Below are 19,319 nucleotides of genomic sequence, written 5' to 3'. Positions count from 1 at the left end.
GCATGCCCAGCCCAAGTGAGTATCCAACTCCTTTGGGCTTTGACTCCCTCAGCCAGCTCAGCACAGTTCCTTTGAAAGATGGCGGGCTTTAGCAGCTGGTTCTTCCTTTGCTGGAGTCCTGCTGGGCTTGTATTCACAAGAGTTTTCCCTCAGTCTACTCACTTACCTTACATGTCTTATTGCCTGAAGGATTTTGTTGACTTACCTTCCTTGGTCTGTACTGCTTCTGGGATTGGGTTAAGGGCAGGAGCCATACCACACTGTGTCTACTACCAGAATTTGTGTGTGTGTGTGTGTGTGTGTGTGTGTGTGTGTGTGTGTGTGTTCCCTTGAAGTTAATAGCATAGTTTCCCCTTTTCTTGCTTGGTTGGTAGTGAATACTTTTACCCAGTGAAAACTGGGTGCCTCAGTTGGTTAACTGTCTGACTCTCTTGATCTCAGCTCAGGTCTTGATATCACAGTTTGTCAGTTTGAGCTCTGTGTCAGGCTTTTGCACTGACAGCGCAGAGCCTGCTTGGGATTCTATTTCTCCCTCTCTCTGCCCCTTCCCTGCTTGTGTTCTCTTTCTCTCTCCCTCAAAATAAATAAATAAACTTAAAAAAAAAAAAAAAACCCAAGACATACCTTGTTCATTGCATTAGGGATTAGGGGAGAGAAATTCTGTGTTTATGCTTCACTCTGTCATCTTGATTCATTTGTCTGGCCAGGCTCTTTATACATTGTTTCTTATGTTGGCCTTTGGTAAAAGCCTAAGTGCTTTAAATTGATTCACAGATGAAGTTTAGAGAAACCTAGAGTCAGAGAGGGTCAGAATATTCTTAGACTGGGCATTAGATGATATTAGGAATAGCTGGGTAATGATACTGTGGTACGCGGAAGAATGTCCTTTTTAGGAGATGCATACTGAATTATTTTGAGATGAGATGTCATGTCTGCTATTTTTTTTTTTTTTGGTCAGTCAAAAAAAGGGGGGCAGTCTACAAAGTAGGCATATCGGTGTTTATTGATAGTGTGCTATCCATTCAACTTTTATGTAAACTTGAAATTTTTAATAAAAATTTGGGTTTCTAGGAACAGAATCTACCCTAGACCATTGATTCCAAAACTCTAGGAACTAGTTACTTTAGAATTTTGTGTTGATGTTTTTTATTTTGCTTCTCAAAATTGAAGATCTACCCTGGCAGTGTAGGTTAGAGCCCAAAATTAATATTCCTTTTGGATGAAGGTACAAGTACAGTGGAATTATACCATACTTGTACTTCATCATGCGAATGTGGCCAGACTTGTTCCATCAAAATACTCGGTGTGTGTATCTAGGAGTAAGGGTGAATTGGAGAATTTTTGTTTTCTCTCTGTTTGGTTCAGTTGCTCAGGTCTCTTGCCACATTCAGTGGGAGTCTATTTTTTAAAGTAATGGGTTTTCATGTGACATGGCCCCTAAATACAAGCCAATTACTTCATTTCATGTTCACGTGATTTCATCTTCCCATCCCATGTTCATTTTATAGTGATTTCTTCTAATACTACAGAGGAAAAACAGTCTTGTGTTGGACTTGAATGAAAGATAATGTGTCTGTGTACATTATAGATAATTTAAGAGATTGTAAGGGTAATTGTAAGTATATGTAGTTTTCGTTGTACGTATTGACTTTAGAACCTAACTTGCCCACAAAGAATCTTTATTTAGGGCTGTCCCCCAAATAAATTAATTAAGGCATTACACATTGACTGTTATGTTAACAGGTTTCATCAGAATGATCTGTTAGCTACTTGTTATGTGATCTTAAACTGGTCATTTTTTTAAAGCCAAAGATGAGTGGTAATAATTTGCCGTATCTATTCCTGGGGTTGCAATGAGAATCAAACGAGATCTAAACACTAATTAGATACTAACGTTAATTAAGTATTCAAATTGAGAGTTAAAAAATGTTGTCATGAATTCCTTAGAACATAGTAAAGTTGTAACTTACTTTTATAAGTTGTCACTACACTAGCTTTTGATGATTTGTTTTAAAGTGGTAATATACTGGGGTGCCTGGGTGACTCAGTTGGCTAAGCATCTGAATCTTGATTTTGGCTCAGGTCATGATCTCACATTTCGTGGGATTGAGCCCCACGTCAGGTTCCATTGGGCTCTGGGCTGACAGCACGGAGCCTGCTTGGGATTCTCTCTCTCTTTCTTGCTGTGCCCCTCCCCTGTGTTCATGCATGCTCTCTTTCTCTCTCCCTTCCCCTCTCTTTCAAAATAAATAAGAAAATATAAAAAAAAAAAAACAGTGTTAATATACCTTATTTCCATCTTTAAATAATAGGTACTACTTTAAAGTACCAACGTCATTTCCCACAAGAGCAGATTTGATTTTATATAGGAATGCCTTTGGCTTCTTTACATTGTGGTGGTAATCAGATGTCACCCCCCCACCCCCATTGTGGAAATTTATAAATTAGTAACAAAAATTTTCATCAAATGAAATTTTTATTGCTGGGGTTTTGTGAGTGGAGTAGTCAAGGGTATATGGACATGTTAGTTTCCAACTTTAAGTGGATACAAATATTGTAAGGATATTTTTAAGACAGGGGTGCCTGGCTGGCTCAGTTGGTAGAACATGCAACTGTTGATCTTGGGGTTATGAGTTCAAGCCCCACGTTGGGTGTAGAGATTACTTAAAAAATAAAATATTTAAACAAATATTTTTAAGACAGAACCTTGCATTATAATTCTTACTGTCGAAGAGACACTGCTATCATTGGCACTGTCTGTTAAGCTCTTCTGTGTACTTTTGCTGTTACAAGCCTTATATAAAGCAAATGAACTCTGCATTTGGGAGACCAAATTGAATCTACAACATCCTTGCTATTTAATGAGGCTGAGCAAGGAAGAACTGTTAGGATGTTTATATTTGTCCTTATATTGTCACATGTACTAATTGGTTTGAACTAAGGTCACCTTCACTATTACTGGGTATCTTAATGTGACAGTTCTAATCAAGATGTAGAATCATACTTAAGGTAATAAATTACAAATAAGGTCTTAATTTTTGCCATTAGCTGTGCTTTTTACTTAAGAGACATATAAACATACAAGGCTAGGCAGATATTAAGTCTATTAATAGGCAAATGTAGACTATGTACAAACAGTATAATTTTAACAGTATATTTTATACAAGAAAGAAGATGGAATTTTTAGTGTGTATCAAATGCACATTGTAAGCAATTGAGTCAACAACCCCCGTGCCTCCTCTCAAAGACTGTTTTCTGAAATTGAACTTCAGTGTTCAGTTTCAGAAAAAAAATTCAAAGTGTATACACATAAAAAACATTTGTGAAAAACTCTCATCTCTTAGAGGTTTGGCCATTCGTCTCTGCGGATGCTGTTTGATTCTGTCTGTAATCCTTTGGCTCTTACGCCAGGTCCTTAACATTTTGGTGTATACCAGCCCAATTTTCAACTGCTGACACCTGCAGGTCTTTTGTATGAGGGCTTTTCTGGCCCTGGGAGCCTGTGTAAGCAGTATAGAAATTGGTGTCCTAGAATTGCTGGAGAACTAACTCACCTCATTTCCTCTCCCTAGCTCTCAACCAGTGAAATGATAGGAATTGGTGTATAAGTATCATGCCTTGAGATGGGATAATCCTAAGATGTATTTCTACACAGACCCTCTAAGTCCCCAGTGGGATTAAGCTCCCATTAAACCACAGGAATAATTTCCCACTGGGAGTTCCTAGGATTACTTCCCAAATAAACTATGGCAGCACTTTGAATAGAGTCTGCTTTTGGGGAAATAGAAACTAAAACATGGGGGCATATTCCTTTAAATAAATTCAATATGAAAACCTTAATTTTCCCTAAAGATAGATTTACAAGGCAATTTTTTGTTTTACAAAAGACTTCTGTTATGAACTCCATTTATAAAGAGAATTCATTTAAATAAATCACATACTCATATTCATTAAGTGCACTGAAAATACCCATTTTTACACATAGCTTGTTAGAACTATGCTTGTGTAAAACAGCACAGTTTCATGTCATAATCAGCATTTTAGCCAAAGTAATTACTTTTGGGGGCGAATTTTATGGAACCAAGTATAGCTATTTAGCATTTTGTTTGCTATATTTTCATGTTTAAACCACTCCCACAAGTCCATTTATTGCAGTTTGAATGCTACGCATGTGGTAGGTAGGGCGACCATGTGCTTTATTGTTTAAACCAGGACACACGGGATAGAAAGGTTGTGCCGTTACTTATGCTGGGGTAAAAAGAACGAGCACATGTGGTCATTCTGTGTATAGGTGACCATATTATTAATTCTTTGGTACAGATTTGCAGTCTTAGTACAGATTTGGATTGATTAAAAATGAAGTGTGTTGGAAGATAGAAGTTTTTCCTTTAGTATCTCTGTTTTCAGAAATTATGTAGTATCAATATTACTGATTATTTCTAAGCATTTTATAACGATTTAAGAGTTTCTGATCAAAAAATAAAAACAAAGCTCTGAACCAAAACATTGAAAGGCAATTCAGTTCTCTCTTCTCCAGGCTCAGTAAACCCGTGTTCCTGTAACTTTTAACCTATAGGTTATATTTTCCTATTTCTAAGTTATTTTCGTGGGTCTTATTTGGATCCTTTCTAGCAAAATGATTTTCCCGATAGTTTTAAGACACAAATGTGAAGTTCTTAGCCTAGTGTATGGCACATAGTACTCAATAAATGGTAGTTAATAAGAATGAGAAAAATAAGGAAGGTGAAAATAGGGTCATAATTTACTTAGATGTAGCTTCAGGTTGAAATCTAGTCACAATCTTCAGTATTTTACTTTTTTCCTCCTTAAATATAGTCTAAAGTAGCATTTCAAATATTCACAGGTTAGAGGTACTAAAAACAGGTTGTTAGTAATAAAAGTAATTTATCTAATTAAATCTACAATGTTTTCCCAAGCTTGCTTTCTTTACTCTCCAGAAGCCCCCTCTTGGTGGTGGACCTACATTCTTTTTGTGCCCAGTTTTGTTATGCAGTCCTGTCATCTGCTCCCTCTTCATAGGGCAAGAATGGAACCTGCTTGGGGCCATTTATAGCTGATAGTTTGTCTCAGCATAATTATGAGTGCTTGATTTTATTCAGACTTAAAAATTCAGCTCCTAATAGTACATTGGCAAGCCTTACTTTTGATCTTCAAGAGATTGTCAAAGATAGGAACGGTCTTTGTCAGTTTCTCAAAGATAGGAACTCTGTTCATCTTTGAATTCCCGGTGTCTGGCACGTAGTAAATGAATGAATGAAGTGGATGTCTTCTGTCCACCCCCCCTTTCTTCCTCCCATTTCTTCCTGGGCTGGCCATTCAATAAAACTCTACTGTGGGAATGGAGAGTTTTTATTTACACTGAATTAAACAGCAAATTAAACTAAAAGAAAAAGCATCAGGGGAGTCTAATGTGTGTTTACATTCTTACCAAACAGAAGGAAATTACTTTTACTTGCGTGTACCTTTTGATTTTTTTTTTTGTTCATCTTTGTTGTAGTTAGCCTTTGATAGAAATCTTTCTCAGTGCTCTTCTCGATAGTTACATTGTGCTTTCCATTTTTTTTTTGTCTTTGTCAAATTTTCCTGGTTATGCAATCTACAGAATTGACATAGACATTAGAAATTTAAATAGTAAGGGAATTAGGACAGTTTAGTAATACTGTAAGAAAATTTTTTATTTCTATGGAGGAAACTACATGTAGCTTTATTAGAATCATAGTATACTAGAAAAGGAGTAGCTTTTATCACCACCTAGTTCTTCCAGTTATGACATACCCTTATTTCTGCCTCCCACCATATACCTAATATGCCACCAGAATAACCCACCCCCAGTCCACCAACAAAACCTAAGCAGCTATTACTTTGTTTTCTGTCAGGCCACTCCTTCATAACCTGATCCTTATTTGCTGACCAGGAAATATATTGACTTAACATTTGTTTCTGTGAAAGGGAACCATATCTTTTTAAACTGTTGATTAAAAAAAAGGATTGTGTATGTTTTCCCTTCAAGGTGACATGGCAGTCTCCTGGAATTAGTCTTAAGTGAAAATGTTGCACAGAAGTTAGGCTTCTCTGTAGTGATACCCATTAAATTACTCAAGTATGAAAACGTAGATGCACAAAACACCTGTTTCTGCCAAGAAAATAATAAGCTTGTTAGCTGCCTGTTAGCTTTTCCTCTTCCCTCACTTGGTATTGAGTTAAATCCTTCCCAGAAATCTAGATTGTCCTTGATTATCAGTGCTTCAGTTGTCCTTTTGGCCTTTGCATGGTCCTCCCAACTGTCCAGCTGCTTATACACACACAAGTATTACTCACTATTTCGTTTTGAATGAATGGACAGCATCAGCATCAAACATGACACTTCAGTGGTCCACCTGCAAATCATTGATACAAAATGACCCAGGTTTTTTCATTCTGTCCAACTTAGGCAATGGTTTTGTCTTTGTTATTAATATTTTGGGCTTATTTCTCATTGAGAGTTTAAGTAATGGTGAATTGAAACATAGTTTAAATTGCTTTGGGTTAAATTTTTTGTTGTTGTTAATGTTTTAGTCTTAGATTTTACTAATTCTGTAGCGGAAAACCAGAACTTCTGGATGGAAAAATGCAAATGCATTATAAACTGAGTTGTGCTGGATACAATCTTACAATAAATACTTAGATCAGTTTTAGGATGCTTTGGTTTTTGATAATGAGGTTGAGAAAAGAATTGGCTTATGAAATTGACATTTAAAATTCATGAATGTTGCAAAATAATTTGGAAGTTAGAAATATAGGTGAAATTTTTAAATGTTAATTGGTAACGCTGGCTATATTTAAAATCTACATTTGTTTAAAAAGTAAGGAAATAATTCACAATCATGTACAAGTTAATTTTTTCACATTAGAAGCTAAATTGTGACATCATAATCTTAACCTTTTTGCATTTTATTTATAGTTATTTTTAATTTTAGTTTCAGTCTGATGGAAGCAAACAAGAAGATAAAGAGAAAACGGTAAGAGACAAGAAAAATCCAATGTGTCTGATATTTGTCTATGTATAGCATACTGTAAATTTTACTGTGGTCAGACTTTAATCACCTGTGTGAATATTTTGTACTCTACATGCTGGATAGAGCTTTTGGAATATCATACAGTTATCGTTTAAGATTGACAGTTCCTGTTTTGGAAGATTACCATGTTGAGAAGGGAAGAGGGATTAATGAGTCCCTCCTTCTCTTGCTGCCCCTTTCCTTACCTCACCTCATTGCTTTCTTAGATGGAGAAACACAAATATTCATTGTGAAAAGGACAGTGATAGTGTGGGGAATTAGGTGTGTTTCATTTATGAGAGGAAGGAATGAAAGTTTTTCCAAGGCTGACATAAACTTGTTTTTTCTTTTGGGGGGGATTAATATGGACCTTTTACTGAAATAATTTTTCCTCCCTTCTTCGTAGGAAGTTATCCTTAGCTGTTTACTTAGCATTACTGACCAGGTACTACTTCCATCTCTTTCTTTGATGGACTGCAATGCTTGTATGTCTGAGGAACTATGGGGAATGTTTAAAACATTTCCCTATCAGCATAGGTAAATACATAAATTTTTATATTTTTCACTACTATTCTAGTGCATTAGCCTCTGAGTGTTTAACTTTTCCTAATTCTTCATTTCATTGTTTTTTAAGGTATCGTCTGTATGGCCAGTGGAAGAATGAAACTTATAACAGTCACCCACTTTTAGTAAAAGTTAAGGCCCAAACAATAGACAGAGCCAAATATATCATGAAGTAAGTTTTAATTTATTTTTCTTCATATTAATCTAATGTATATCTGAGTCTAATTTACTTTCTTTTAACCAACTTATGTCTGAGTCTCAATTCTGAGGAAGCCCAGGAGTATGTGCTAATGGCATAGTTTATGATATACTGCAGATAGAATGACTGTCAGTTTTTGTGTTTTTTTAGCTCATTTTGACTACTAAGTTTTTATAGTTGTCATGTTTGCATAGCTGTAAAATCCAATAATCCTCTTTAAAGATGAGTCTTTTTTTAAAGGACAGCCTACTATGGCTTTTGCCCAATTTGCGTAAGACATTTAATGACTTGTACAAGGTGATCAAAGTTCTTGAAATTTCCTCTGCCAGAAGTTACTATAATGAAGATTTTTCTTTTTTGGAAGATCTAATGGAATTATGCAGAACTATCTCCTTGAGTCACCTTTTGAAAGTTTTTATTTTTTTCATTTGTGTGCTTTATTTTCATGTCATTAAAAACATAAGAGTGATGTTATTTTACCTTGGTAAACTGAAATTTAATCATCAACATCATATACTTCAGATTAGAGTTGGTTTGTATACTAAATACACTGCTATATTGCAAGTGTTTTCAGCAAGGCTATTGATTGTCGTTTCTTTTATGTTTGTGCAGTGGTATGGTTATTCTGATTTAAAATAGTTCACTCTCTAGTTTAACTAGATCCAACAGTATGCAGTGATAGTGTTTGTGCCCAGTGATATCGTCCCTGGCTGCAGTCTGCTGGGGAAACAAGTGTGCGCACAATCACAATCAGATCTAATAGTTGCTGTTATATAGTATGTATAATGTTCTTTGAGAAGATAGAGAAGAGAGTGAATTATTTCACCCTTGGGAAGTTGGGGAAGGCATGGAAGGAGATACTAGAATTGGTCCTTCCAAAAGAGTTCGGTCTTAAGATTTCCCCAAGTAGAGTTTCTAGCTTAACAACAGCAGCTAAGCTAATGTTTATGGAGCCATTAATATTTGTGTGTGAGGCCCTGCACTATGTGCTTTATAGGGATTATTTAATAATACAGTTGACCCTTGAACAACATTGGTTTGAACTATGCAGGTTCACTTATATGTGGATTGTTTTTTCAGTAAATATATTGGAAAATTTTTTGGAGATTTGGAACAACTTACAAATCACATAACGTAGAAATATTGAAAAAGTTAAGAAAAAGGTATGTCTTTAATGCATAAAATATGACTAGTAGATACTAGTCTTTTATCATTTGCTACCATAGAATATACACAAATCTATTATAAAAAGTTAAAATTTATCAAAACTTATATGTATACTTAACAGACCATACATGGTGCCATTTGTAGTTAAGAGACATGTAAACGAATGTAAAGATTTAGTATTAAGTCATAACTGCATAAAACTAACTATAGTACCTAGTGTACCATTGTAATAATTTCGTAGCCACCTCCTGTTGCTATGCAGTGAGCTCAAGTGTTGTGAGTACCCGCTTAAAACACTATGTGGTGCTAATCATCTCTGAGCAGTTTCTCTCTCCAGTAAATTGCGTTATTGCCATAAAAAGTGATGTCTCATGGTTCTTATGTATTTTTCGTGCTTATTGCAATATCATAAGCCTTACATAACAGCCTGGGACCCATATGAATTGCCTCTAGTGCTGCCAGAAGTGCTCCCAAGTGGAGCAGAGTCATGACATTACAAGAAAAAATTGCTTAATGTGTACCATAGATTGAGGTCTGTGGCTCAGGTACCCGCCATTTCAAGATAAATGAATCCAGCCTAAGGACTGTTTTAAAAAAAATTTTTTTTAATGTTTATTCATTTCTGAGAGAGAGAGAGAGAGAGAGAGACCGAGAGTGAGGAGCAGGGGAGGGGCAGACAGAGGGGGAGACACAGAATCTGAAGCAGGCTCCAGACTCTGAGCTGTCAGCACAGGGCCCGATGTGGGGCTCGAACCCACAAACTATGAGATCATGACTGAGCCGAAGTCAAATGCTTAACTGACTGAGCCACCCAGGCGCCCCTAAGGATCGTTGTTTAAAAAAAAAGGTGCGGCGGGGTGGGGCGGGGGGGTAATTCATGAAGCCATTGCTACAGCTATATGAGCAGATGTGAAAAATTTGTACTTTTTGTGAAATATTTTTTGATCTTGTATTGAAAATGCAGCTGTTTTTATGGGTGCAGGATTACCATAAGGAAGAAATATGTATAGACTCTAATATTTGAGAAAATGCCAAGTCATTTTGTGATATAGGAAAGTGAAGGATCTGAAGCTGGAGAATTTATTGCCAGCAAAGGATGGTTTGATAATTTTAGAGATGTTTGGCTTAAAAAAATGTCAAGATAACAGGAGAAGTGGTTTCTGCTGACCAAGAGGCAGAAAGTAGATGAGTTCCCAGACACCTTTAAGAAAATCACTGAGGGACACCCGGGTGGCTCAGTCAGTTAAGCATCTGACTCTTGACTTCGGCTCAGGTCATGATATCATTGTTCGTGAGTTTGAGCCCCGCATGGGGCTCCGTGCTGACAGCGTGGATCCTCCCTTTCCCTCTGCCCCTTCCCCATTTGCTCTCTAGTTCTCTCTCAAAAAATAAATAAAGTTAAACTCAAAAAAAAAAAAATCATGGAGAAGGGATATCTGCCTAAACAGGTTTTTTTTTTTTTTTTTTAAACTTTTTAATGTTTGTTTATCTTTGAGAGCGAGCGAGCATGAGCAAGGGAGAGGCAGAGATAGAGGGAAACACAGAATCCAAAGTAGGCTCCAGGCTCTGAACTGTCAGCACAGAGCCCAATGCGGGGCTTGAACTCACAAACCACGAGATCATGACCTGAGCTGAAGTTGGATGCTTAACTGACTGAACCACCCAGGCGACCCCTGAACAGGTTTTTAACGCAGACAAAAGTTACCCTATTCTGGAAAATAAAGCCACAAAAGACCTTAAGGAAGAGGCGCAAGTACCAGGATTCAAGGCAGGAAGTGATAGGCTAACTCTACTGTTTTGTGCAAATGCAGTTAGGTTTATGATCTAGAGTGCCCTTATCTATAAAGCTGCTAGCACTTGAGCCTCGAAGGGAAAAGATAAACATCAAGTGCCAGTCTTTTGGTTGTACAACAAGAAGGCCTGGACAACAGCCTCTTTTTCTGGATTGAATCAATCCAATCTTTTCAGTTGATTGGTTGAATCAATCAATTGATTCAGATCAACTGGTTCAGTTGATTCAATTGATCAGGGCTTTGTCCCAGAAGTTGGGAAATACCTTGCAGTAAGACTGACTTTTAAAGTTCTTTTAACAGGGGTGCCTGGATGGCTCGGTTGGGCGTCTGACTTCGGCTTGGGTCATGATCTCACAGTTCATGCTTTCAAGCCCTGCATCCGGCTCTCTGCTGTCAGCACAGAGCCTGGAGCCTGCTTCAGATTCTGTGTCTCCCTCTCTCTCTGCCCCTCCCCTGTTAGTTCTCGTTCTCTCTCTCTCTCTCTCTCTCTCTCTCTCCCTCTCTCTCTCTCTCTCTCTCTCTCTCAAAAATAAATAATAATAAAAAAATTTAAAGGTCTTTTCATATTGGACAGTGCCCTTGGCCACCCAGAACCCCATGAATTCAACACCAGAGGCGCCAAAATGGTCTACTTGCCCTCAAACACAGTGTCTCTAGTTCAGCCTCTAAATCAGGGGGTCATAAGGACCTTTAAGACTCATTACACACAGTACTTTATGGAAAGGATTGTGAACACTATGAAAGAGAACCCCAATAGAACATTATGAAATTCTGGAAGAATTAATTACACCATTGAAGATGCCATGATTGTTGCAGAAAAGCTGTAAAAGCTATCAAGTCCAAAATAATGAATTCTGATGGGGGAGGGGGGGAACTGTGTCCAGATGTTGTATATGACTTCACAGGATTTATGACAGAACCAGTCAAGGAAATCATGAAAGAGATTGTGGATATGGCAAAAAAGGTTGGGAGTAAATGGTTTCAAGATCTGGATTTTTCAGAAATTCAAGAGCTATTAGACACCACATAGCAGATGATTTGATGGAGATGAGTGCTTCTGAATGAATGCAAGATGAAGAAAAAGATGTAGAAGAAGCAGTGACAGAAAACAGATTGACCTTAGACAGTCTGGCAGAAGGTTCTGATTATTCAAGACTGCTTCTGACTTCTCTTATGACATGGACCCTTCTATGATATGGGCACTGAACCTAAAGCAAATAGTGGGAGAAGAATGGGTATCACATTGAAACATTTTTAAAGTGGAAAAGCAAAAAAGTCAGGCAAATTACCATGTACTTCCATAAAGTAACACTGAGTGTGCCTGCCTCAGCTGCCTCCCTTCCACCTCCTCCGCCTCTTCCACCCTGCCATCCCTGAGACAGCAAGAACGGCAACCATTCCTCTTTCTCCTCCTCTTCGGCCTACTCAGTGTGAAGGCAGCGAGAATGAAGACTTCATGATGATCCACTTCCACTGATAATCATCCTGTGATACAGTTAAGAAACTTACCTGTTGTGTTTGTGTGTGTCTCTATGAAAATCTAACCCTGTGGGAAGAACTATAAGAGATGTTTTTCTGTCCTCATCATGTAGGACATTGTGTGCAAGACTTGTATGGAAGTGGATAGGCTGTCCTTACGTAGGCATTTGGTGAATGATATTTAACAACATTAATAATGTGTTCGTTTTCTTACTGGTTTACAACTTTGCTTTCAAAGAATTGTTATTACTGTAGTATGCCTTTCTCTTGTAATTGGACAAACTGCATATCAGCCTATCATCACAGGTAAGTGGTTTTCTAAATAAATGTAAGTGTTTCCAATACTGTATTATGAATATGAGTGTAATGCTATATGCCATTAAAATTTTATAACGATTCATTCATTAGTCTATAGGCTAGGCTACCATGAAGCAATTGTATCGATTATACTAGGCTGTCATAAAACCAATCATATTGCTGCTGTTTCATTATCAATGTATGAATCATTATACCTGTGAATGAATATGAATTTCTTTTCCACATTATCTTTTTATTTTTGATGTCTAGTGTTAGTACCTACATCTACAGTGTTTTATATCATATAAGATAATACTGATGTAGGTACTGACAGACTGTTCACCTTGTAAATAGATGATGTAAACTTAACAGTATTGATAAATACAATACTGTAATTGTTTCCCTTATGATTTTCTTAATAGCGTTTTCTTTAGTTTATTGTAAGAATACAGTGTGTAATACACAGAATATGTGTTAATCGGCTCTTTATGTTATATTGGTAATGCTTCTGGTCAACAGTAGGCTATTATTCGTAGTTAAGGTTTGGGGGAGTTAAAAATTTTACACAGATTTTCAACAGTTGGGGGTTATTGCCCCTAATCTCCATGTTGTTCAAGGGTCAACTGTATATTAGATCTTACCAAATCTCTTGAATCTGTCTCTTCCACTCTGTACTGCCACTATAACTCATTTCTTTTATCTGGAGTATTATGGTGCCTTGTATTTATTGTTTCTTCAAGATCCCTTGGTGACTAACCATTGCCTGCAGATTACGATGTGTCAACCTTTATGGTGTGGTGATGTGAGACATCTTTTGTGATCTGTCCCTCCCCATTTCCAACCTCTTTCCCTGCCAATTCTACCTCCAACCATACCGAGTCCAGTTAAGTTTCCCTCAGTGTGCTGTGGTCCTCTTTATCTTTGCATATGTTTTTCGTTTCTTTTGTTGGTACAGGTTTTCCCTTACCTCTTTTTCCTCCCTAACTGGTGACCTCATCCTTGGAGGGTGGGCTCCAGTGTTAACCATCTCATGAAGCCTTCCGTAGCACATACTGCCAAGCACAATCGACTGTTCTTTATTTGCACCACCACTGTCCCATATGCATGTGATGCTATCATACCACTGAGATACATTGCTAGGATTATTTGCCTTTTATATAATTATCTAATCTTCTGAATAGTTTATACATGCACATTGTTTAAATTTCAATAAATACAAAAAGGTAGATAGTAAGAAGTCTTACACTCTACCCCCCATCCACTCAGTCCTCCTAAAGGAAAAAAGGAGCCACTGTTTACTTTCTCATTTATTCTTCCAGATATTTTTATGTGTATACAGGTGAATACAAAGATACTGTTGTCCCTTTTTGTACTATTGATAGCATATAATTAGTACTGTTCTGTAATTTGCTGTACTTGTTAGAGAATGTAAAATGTAAAAAATAGGTTGACTCTGTCTCCCCAGCTGGACTAAGCTTGAGAGCAGGAGCTATTATTCATCCTTGTATTCCTAGTGCTTAGCTCTTTGCCTGTCATAGAAGACATTAATAAGAATGAATTGATTAATAAAAATATTTATCACAGAAGGATATGTGTAGAATTTTTAATGTACTTGGGTTTTTGTTGTATTTGTTAGTTGTAACTATTTCACCAGGCTTGAACAATATGATTTTGGTATTGATTGAAGTTTGTATGTTGGGAAGGGAATATATTAATTTATTACTTGCAGAATTTCACAAATTTTGATTACTGTTTAAAAACTGAATTTGCTGTAAGGCATTCAGTAATTCATTCCACAAATGCTCACTGATTGTGTTCCATATGCCAGACGCCGTGCGTGGTAGCTTGAGGGGGAGACAAAATCAAGAATCTATTCCTTTTATTTTTATTTTTATTTTTATTTTTTTTCTCTCCAGGGTGGAGGCAGAAGGGAATGGGATAAAAAGTATAGAGAAGAAGGGTTTGCTTTGGCAGTAGGATGACCACTTGAAATAGTAGGCTCAGAAGTAAGGACAGGTGGTAGTAAGTTTGAAGGTGGAGCAGAGTACAGCCAAAGTTTAAAACTTGACAGATCTCTCTTCTGTGGGGGAAAAGGGAAACTGGGCCATGGAGAATGGGAAAGGGAAGCAGTTGATGATGAAATAATTTTGATTGATGGGTCAGTTTTGTCATAAGAAACTTCTTAATTAAGTTTGTTACTTCCAGAATTGTTCCATTCTTTGAACTATCAACTGAATTCATTATTTGCTTCATCATACTGTATTTTCATTCTAGAAAGCTTTCAGTTGTCAGCTTTTTAAGTTCCTAGATTTGTTTTTAAAGTTTATTTATTTTGAGAGAGAGAAAGGAGAGAGAGCACAAACAGGGGAGGGGCAGAGAGAGAGAGAGGAGAGAGCGAATCCAAAGCAGGCTTCACACTCAGCACACGGCCCAACATGGGGCTTGATCCCAGGACCGTGAGATCATGACCTGAGCCGAAATCAAGAGTCAGCTGCCTAACCACTGAGCCACCAGGTGCCCCTTTAATTTTGTAGATGTATTATGTAATGTCAGAAGAATTTAAGATGCTGTGTAATAATTTTGAGCTGTAAGCATTTCATAGATGTAAGTTTTCCAGAATGTTAGTAAAAGAATACTGAGCAGAGGAAGAATTAAAGAAGAAGAAAAGGAGTAGAATTGATTTTTCAGAAATGATTTCCTTTCAAAAATTATTTACATGAAAACCAGAGAACTTCCTATATCAAGGAATGCGGCATTAGCTATTACTCTATTAGGGTAACTGAGACAGATGGTATGAGGTATTTCATTGCATTACACTAAATTTTGTATTTTAATCCCTAAGCTGATAAAGGAGCCCATCTAAATCTAAAATAATTCTGATTTGCTACAAGAGTTTTATGTGCTTGTAGAGTACATTAGGAGTTTTTGCTTATTAGACTTACTGTAAAATGGAAATGTGTATATTACAAATGTTAAGCATCAATATAAAATCTTAATATCCTTTGGTAGAATGCCTAATCAAAATAGCCTAAGGCCTACAGTAAAGTATATGAAGAATTTGGTTGTTTACATAGATCCATTTTAGATACTTGGGAAATACCTGTTTTTTCTTTTGTTTTTGTTTTTATGATACAACAAAGCTGTCAACATTGTGAGGGAAATGACTTAATTAAGATGATCCGTGCCACCTTTTTCTCCTCTTGTAGGCGTCTAACCAAGGAAAATGTGAAGCCTTCTGGAAGACAAATTGGGAAATTGAGCCACAGCAATCCAACCATTTTGTTTGATTATGTATGTTTTGAGGTTAATATTGCTTTAAGGGATATTTCTTTTTGTTATCTTTAAATCAGGACAAGTGGAAATGGAATGATGAAGTTTTAAAAATGGTAGTTTTAGGGGAAAAAAATCTTTAGCAAATGAGACATCATATAATCTAAAACCAAAACAGCATAGAATATATTTAACACATTGATCTAATTTTTTGGTAATATATAACAATGCTACTGTTATAAATAATCTAATACTGTCTTATTTACCATATGTTGATTTAGAGAAATATTAATAAAGAGATGCATTATATATGATTTTAGTTGTTAGAAACATTTGAATAGCATTTCATTCAAGCATAGCACTTTCATATTTAGAAAGAGATTTCTAAAAGACATTTGGTATTTATCATTCCGAAATTCAAGTTATTCCTGGAATTATTTCCTAATTGGAAAATGTAGCTTATGAAAATATTTTCTAAAGAAATGGGATAGATTTTATATAAATACAAAATAGAAGCTACTTTATTTTTAAGCATGGTTTCTTAAAAAATATAGCCATAATTTAGCATAGAACGCCTCTTTTGATGAGTTAATGCCATCTATTCTTTGCTCTTATCTTCTAGATCTTATCACAAATACAGAAGTATGATAACTTAATAACACCTGTAGTAGATTCATTGAAATACCTGACTTCATTGAATTATGATGTTTTGGCCTGTATCCTTTCAAGTGAACTAACACATAGATTTCACATTTCATAGACCTTAATGGTGAACATTTTAGTTCCATTATTTTTTTTCATTGTAAGTTCCATTAGTAGCCATATGAGGTTGATTCAGGTGGCTGATCTGAAGGTTGGCCAGCCAGGAGTTTGTGTATATGTGTCTATGTTGTATATAGGGAGAGAACAATGTTATGTTTACTAAACATCATGATACAGGTGAAATCTGTCTTGCTTGCTGAAAGATGGAAAAGTGGCTAAAGAAGAAAAGTTGGTACTACATGGAGTGTAATTTTCAATGATTTATAATAACTTGAAGCTAACAATTGTTTTCCAAGATGTGGTATTTTGTTGTTTTAAGGGTCTTTATTAGAGATTGTAGTGACCTAAAATTTTTCCTTAATGTATGAAAGATTGTATCATTGAAGCTTTAGCTAATCCGGAAAAGGAGAGAATGAAACATGACGACACAACCATCTCAAGCTGGCTTCAGAGTAAGTATTTTTATTTTTCCAAGGATGAAATTTCCATCTGTTGCAATTGCCATGTTATATATTCTGTTACCCATGCTAAGAGCCTGTTTGTCAAGAGGTGCTGAGAATACTTAGCCACTTGGCTTGTTCTCAAGCTGGACGTCCAAGTCTTTGGCTGCGTAAGGAAGTTCATATAGTACTTAATTCATTTTCCAACTCAAGAGTCCAGTATTGGCTATGATAGAATTTGTGCAAGCATTACTGGGGAGATGAAAATTCCCTTCTATTATTTCAGTGGAATTAATCTTAAAGGAACTATTGTCTTTTCTCTCTATCCTGACGTTTCAGTCATCTTAAAGGAACAAAAACTTGTTTGTTAACAAAAAACACTACTTTTTTTTTTAAATTTCTTATGCTTTTGATTTCTAGCAGTGAGTTCCCTTTTCTTTCAACCTATCACGTTTGATAGCTGAATCTTGTAGTAGCTCCCCATTGCCCTTTAAAGTCTGAAATCTGGATTAAGTCATGTAAGTAAGTTCTTTTGGAATCAAGCCCTTACTCAGTGTATTAGCCTCATCTTTTGCCCCTCCCCAATGTTCTAGGTTCCATTAATACTGAACTTGTACTTTCCATGGCCTTTTTTGCACGTGTTATTGCCTCTACTTGGAATACCCTTCCATGCTGCAGCCTCATTTCCTCCACCACGTCTTCTACTTATTCATTAGATTTCAGCGTAGAGGTCACTTTTCTTCAGAAGGCTTTCCCTATTAATGTTCCTACCCAAAGGTCAGAATTAGGTGCTCTGTTTCTGTATTCCCATGGAACCTTTTATTCATCATAGTTATGTCAGTTCACTTTTCTGTATCCCTCATTAGACTGTAAGCTCCTTGAGGGCAGGACTTGTGTTTTGTCCATTATCCTTTAGATGCTCAGCAAATAATTGTTGAAAGGCTACAGATCACTTGATTTTTACTGGGATCTCCTCTTCTTGTCTTGACTGGGGTTTTCTCCTTACTCATGATGTGATAAGGACTATTGGTAAAAATTGGTCGTTTGTTTGCTTCTTGGTCTGGCAATGCTTTACCTGTTTGCTTGCCTCTCCACAACTAGTAGCATGTTTCTAGATAAAAAGAGATTTTTTGTGTGTGACTCAAACATTTGAGAGGCAGGTGTTTTGTTGATCATTCAAATTTACTGAGTGATCTGCAAGATTTTGTTGTGGCCTGATTAATTGTTGTGGCCCAACAGGCTCTGGAATCAGGTCGTATAGGTTTGAATCATTGTGCTACCTCATACCAACTATGTGACATGTTCCTTATTGATAGGTTGATAACAACCTGAGATGATTATTGCAAAAATTAAATGAGATAATTAACATTAAAGTACTTAGTACAGTGCTTCGCATATGTATGCTCAAGAAATATTAGCTGTTATTAATTCTAAAACTCCATTCAATGGCATCAGCAATACAAGTATTCCTAGCTCATTTTGTTTTAGAGATTGAGTTAGTTGAGAAATGGCGCTTAATATTGTGTTTTTTTTTTGTTTTTGTTTTTTGTTTTATGAACTGTTTTTTAAAAGCCCTATTTTTTTATTTCATATAGGTCTGGCTAGTTTCTGTGGTGCAGTTTTTCGTAAATATCCAATTGATCTTGCTGGTCTTCTTCAATATGTGGCTAATCAGCTAAAGGCAGGCAAAAGGTATTCATAGCAAATTATATGTAAATGAAATTCAGTAATTAGAGTACTTCTGGTGGTATTGGGATATTGAGATTGCTATTATCCTGAAAAACTGTTGGTTGTAGGCTTAAGTAGAATAGTTGCTCACTTATATATATGGAATTCTTTAATTAAAAGAAATTGTAATTTCATACATAAATACTTCTTTACACAAATGTAATATTTGGCCATATATATAATTCATTAAAAAGACAATTCATTTTGACTACCTATTAGGCTCTTGAATAAGTGGTTAGTTAATATGGTATATTGTAAATCTTCTTATGACAAGACATATTACATTATTGATTATGCTGCTGGACAGTAATTGAACTTTACATTAAGCATATGGTAGGAACATGTTTATTTTGAGGGTGTATATAGTATTTTTGAAACAATTTTTTAAAAAAATATGGACTTCAGAGATTACGTACAGCTTGCATACCTTTTGGATAACGTTCTCTTTTCTTTATAAATACTGAATTTTATTGTTTTATTCTGGACCCATATCACTGCTTAGAGTTGGAATTAGTGTGTATCTTAAACCTCCTCAGCAGTAGACGGACTAGACTCGAAGAACTGG

At 36.2% G+C, this 19,319-nt stretch overlaps 1 protein-coding gene across 16 annotated transcripts in view; it reads left to right on the top strand.

Moving 5' to 3' along the window:
• The window catches only part of THOC2 (THO complex 2), a 113,821-nt gene that overhangs the window by 60,529 nt on the left and 33,973 nt on the right, over window positions 1-19,319 (top strand). For 10 of the 16 annotated variants that reach the window (XM_045472126.1, XM_045472122.1, XM_045472121.1 and 7 more), the window contains 7 exons: window positions 6,978-7,019; window positions 7,462-7,592; window positions 7,690-7,791; window positions 15,761-15,857; window positions 16,447-16,540; window positions 16,958-17,038; window positions 18,622-18,718. In XM_045472126.1, coding sequence (XP_045328082.1) covers window positions 6,978-7,019; window positions 7,462-7,592; window positions 7,690-7,791; window positions 15,761-15,857; window positions 16,447-16,540; window positions 16,958-17,038; window positions 18,622-18,718 — 644 coding nt within the window. The remainder of the gene's footprint in view (window positions 1-6,977; window positions 7,020-7,461; window positions 7,593-7,689; window positions 7,792-15,760; window positions 15,858-16,446; window positions 16,541-16,957; window positions 17,039-18,621; window positions 18,719-19,319) is intronic. The other 6 variants (XM_045472136.1, XM_045472133.1, XM_045472129.1 and 3 more) reach the window with 1 other exon arrangement.

This window comes from Leopardus geoffroyi, chromosome X, assembly GCF_018350155.1.
Source record: "Leopardus geoffroyi isolate Oge1 chromosome X, O.geoffroyi_Oge1_pat1.0, whole genome shotgun sequence".
NCBI classification, from domain to species: Eukaryota; Metazoa; Chordata; class Mammalia; order Carnivora; family Felidae; genus Leopardus; species Leopardus geoffroyi.
The sequence above is the reverse complement of the archived record's forward strand: the minus strand, read 5'-3'. Positions and strand labels throughout refer to the sequence as shown.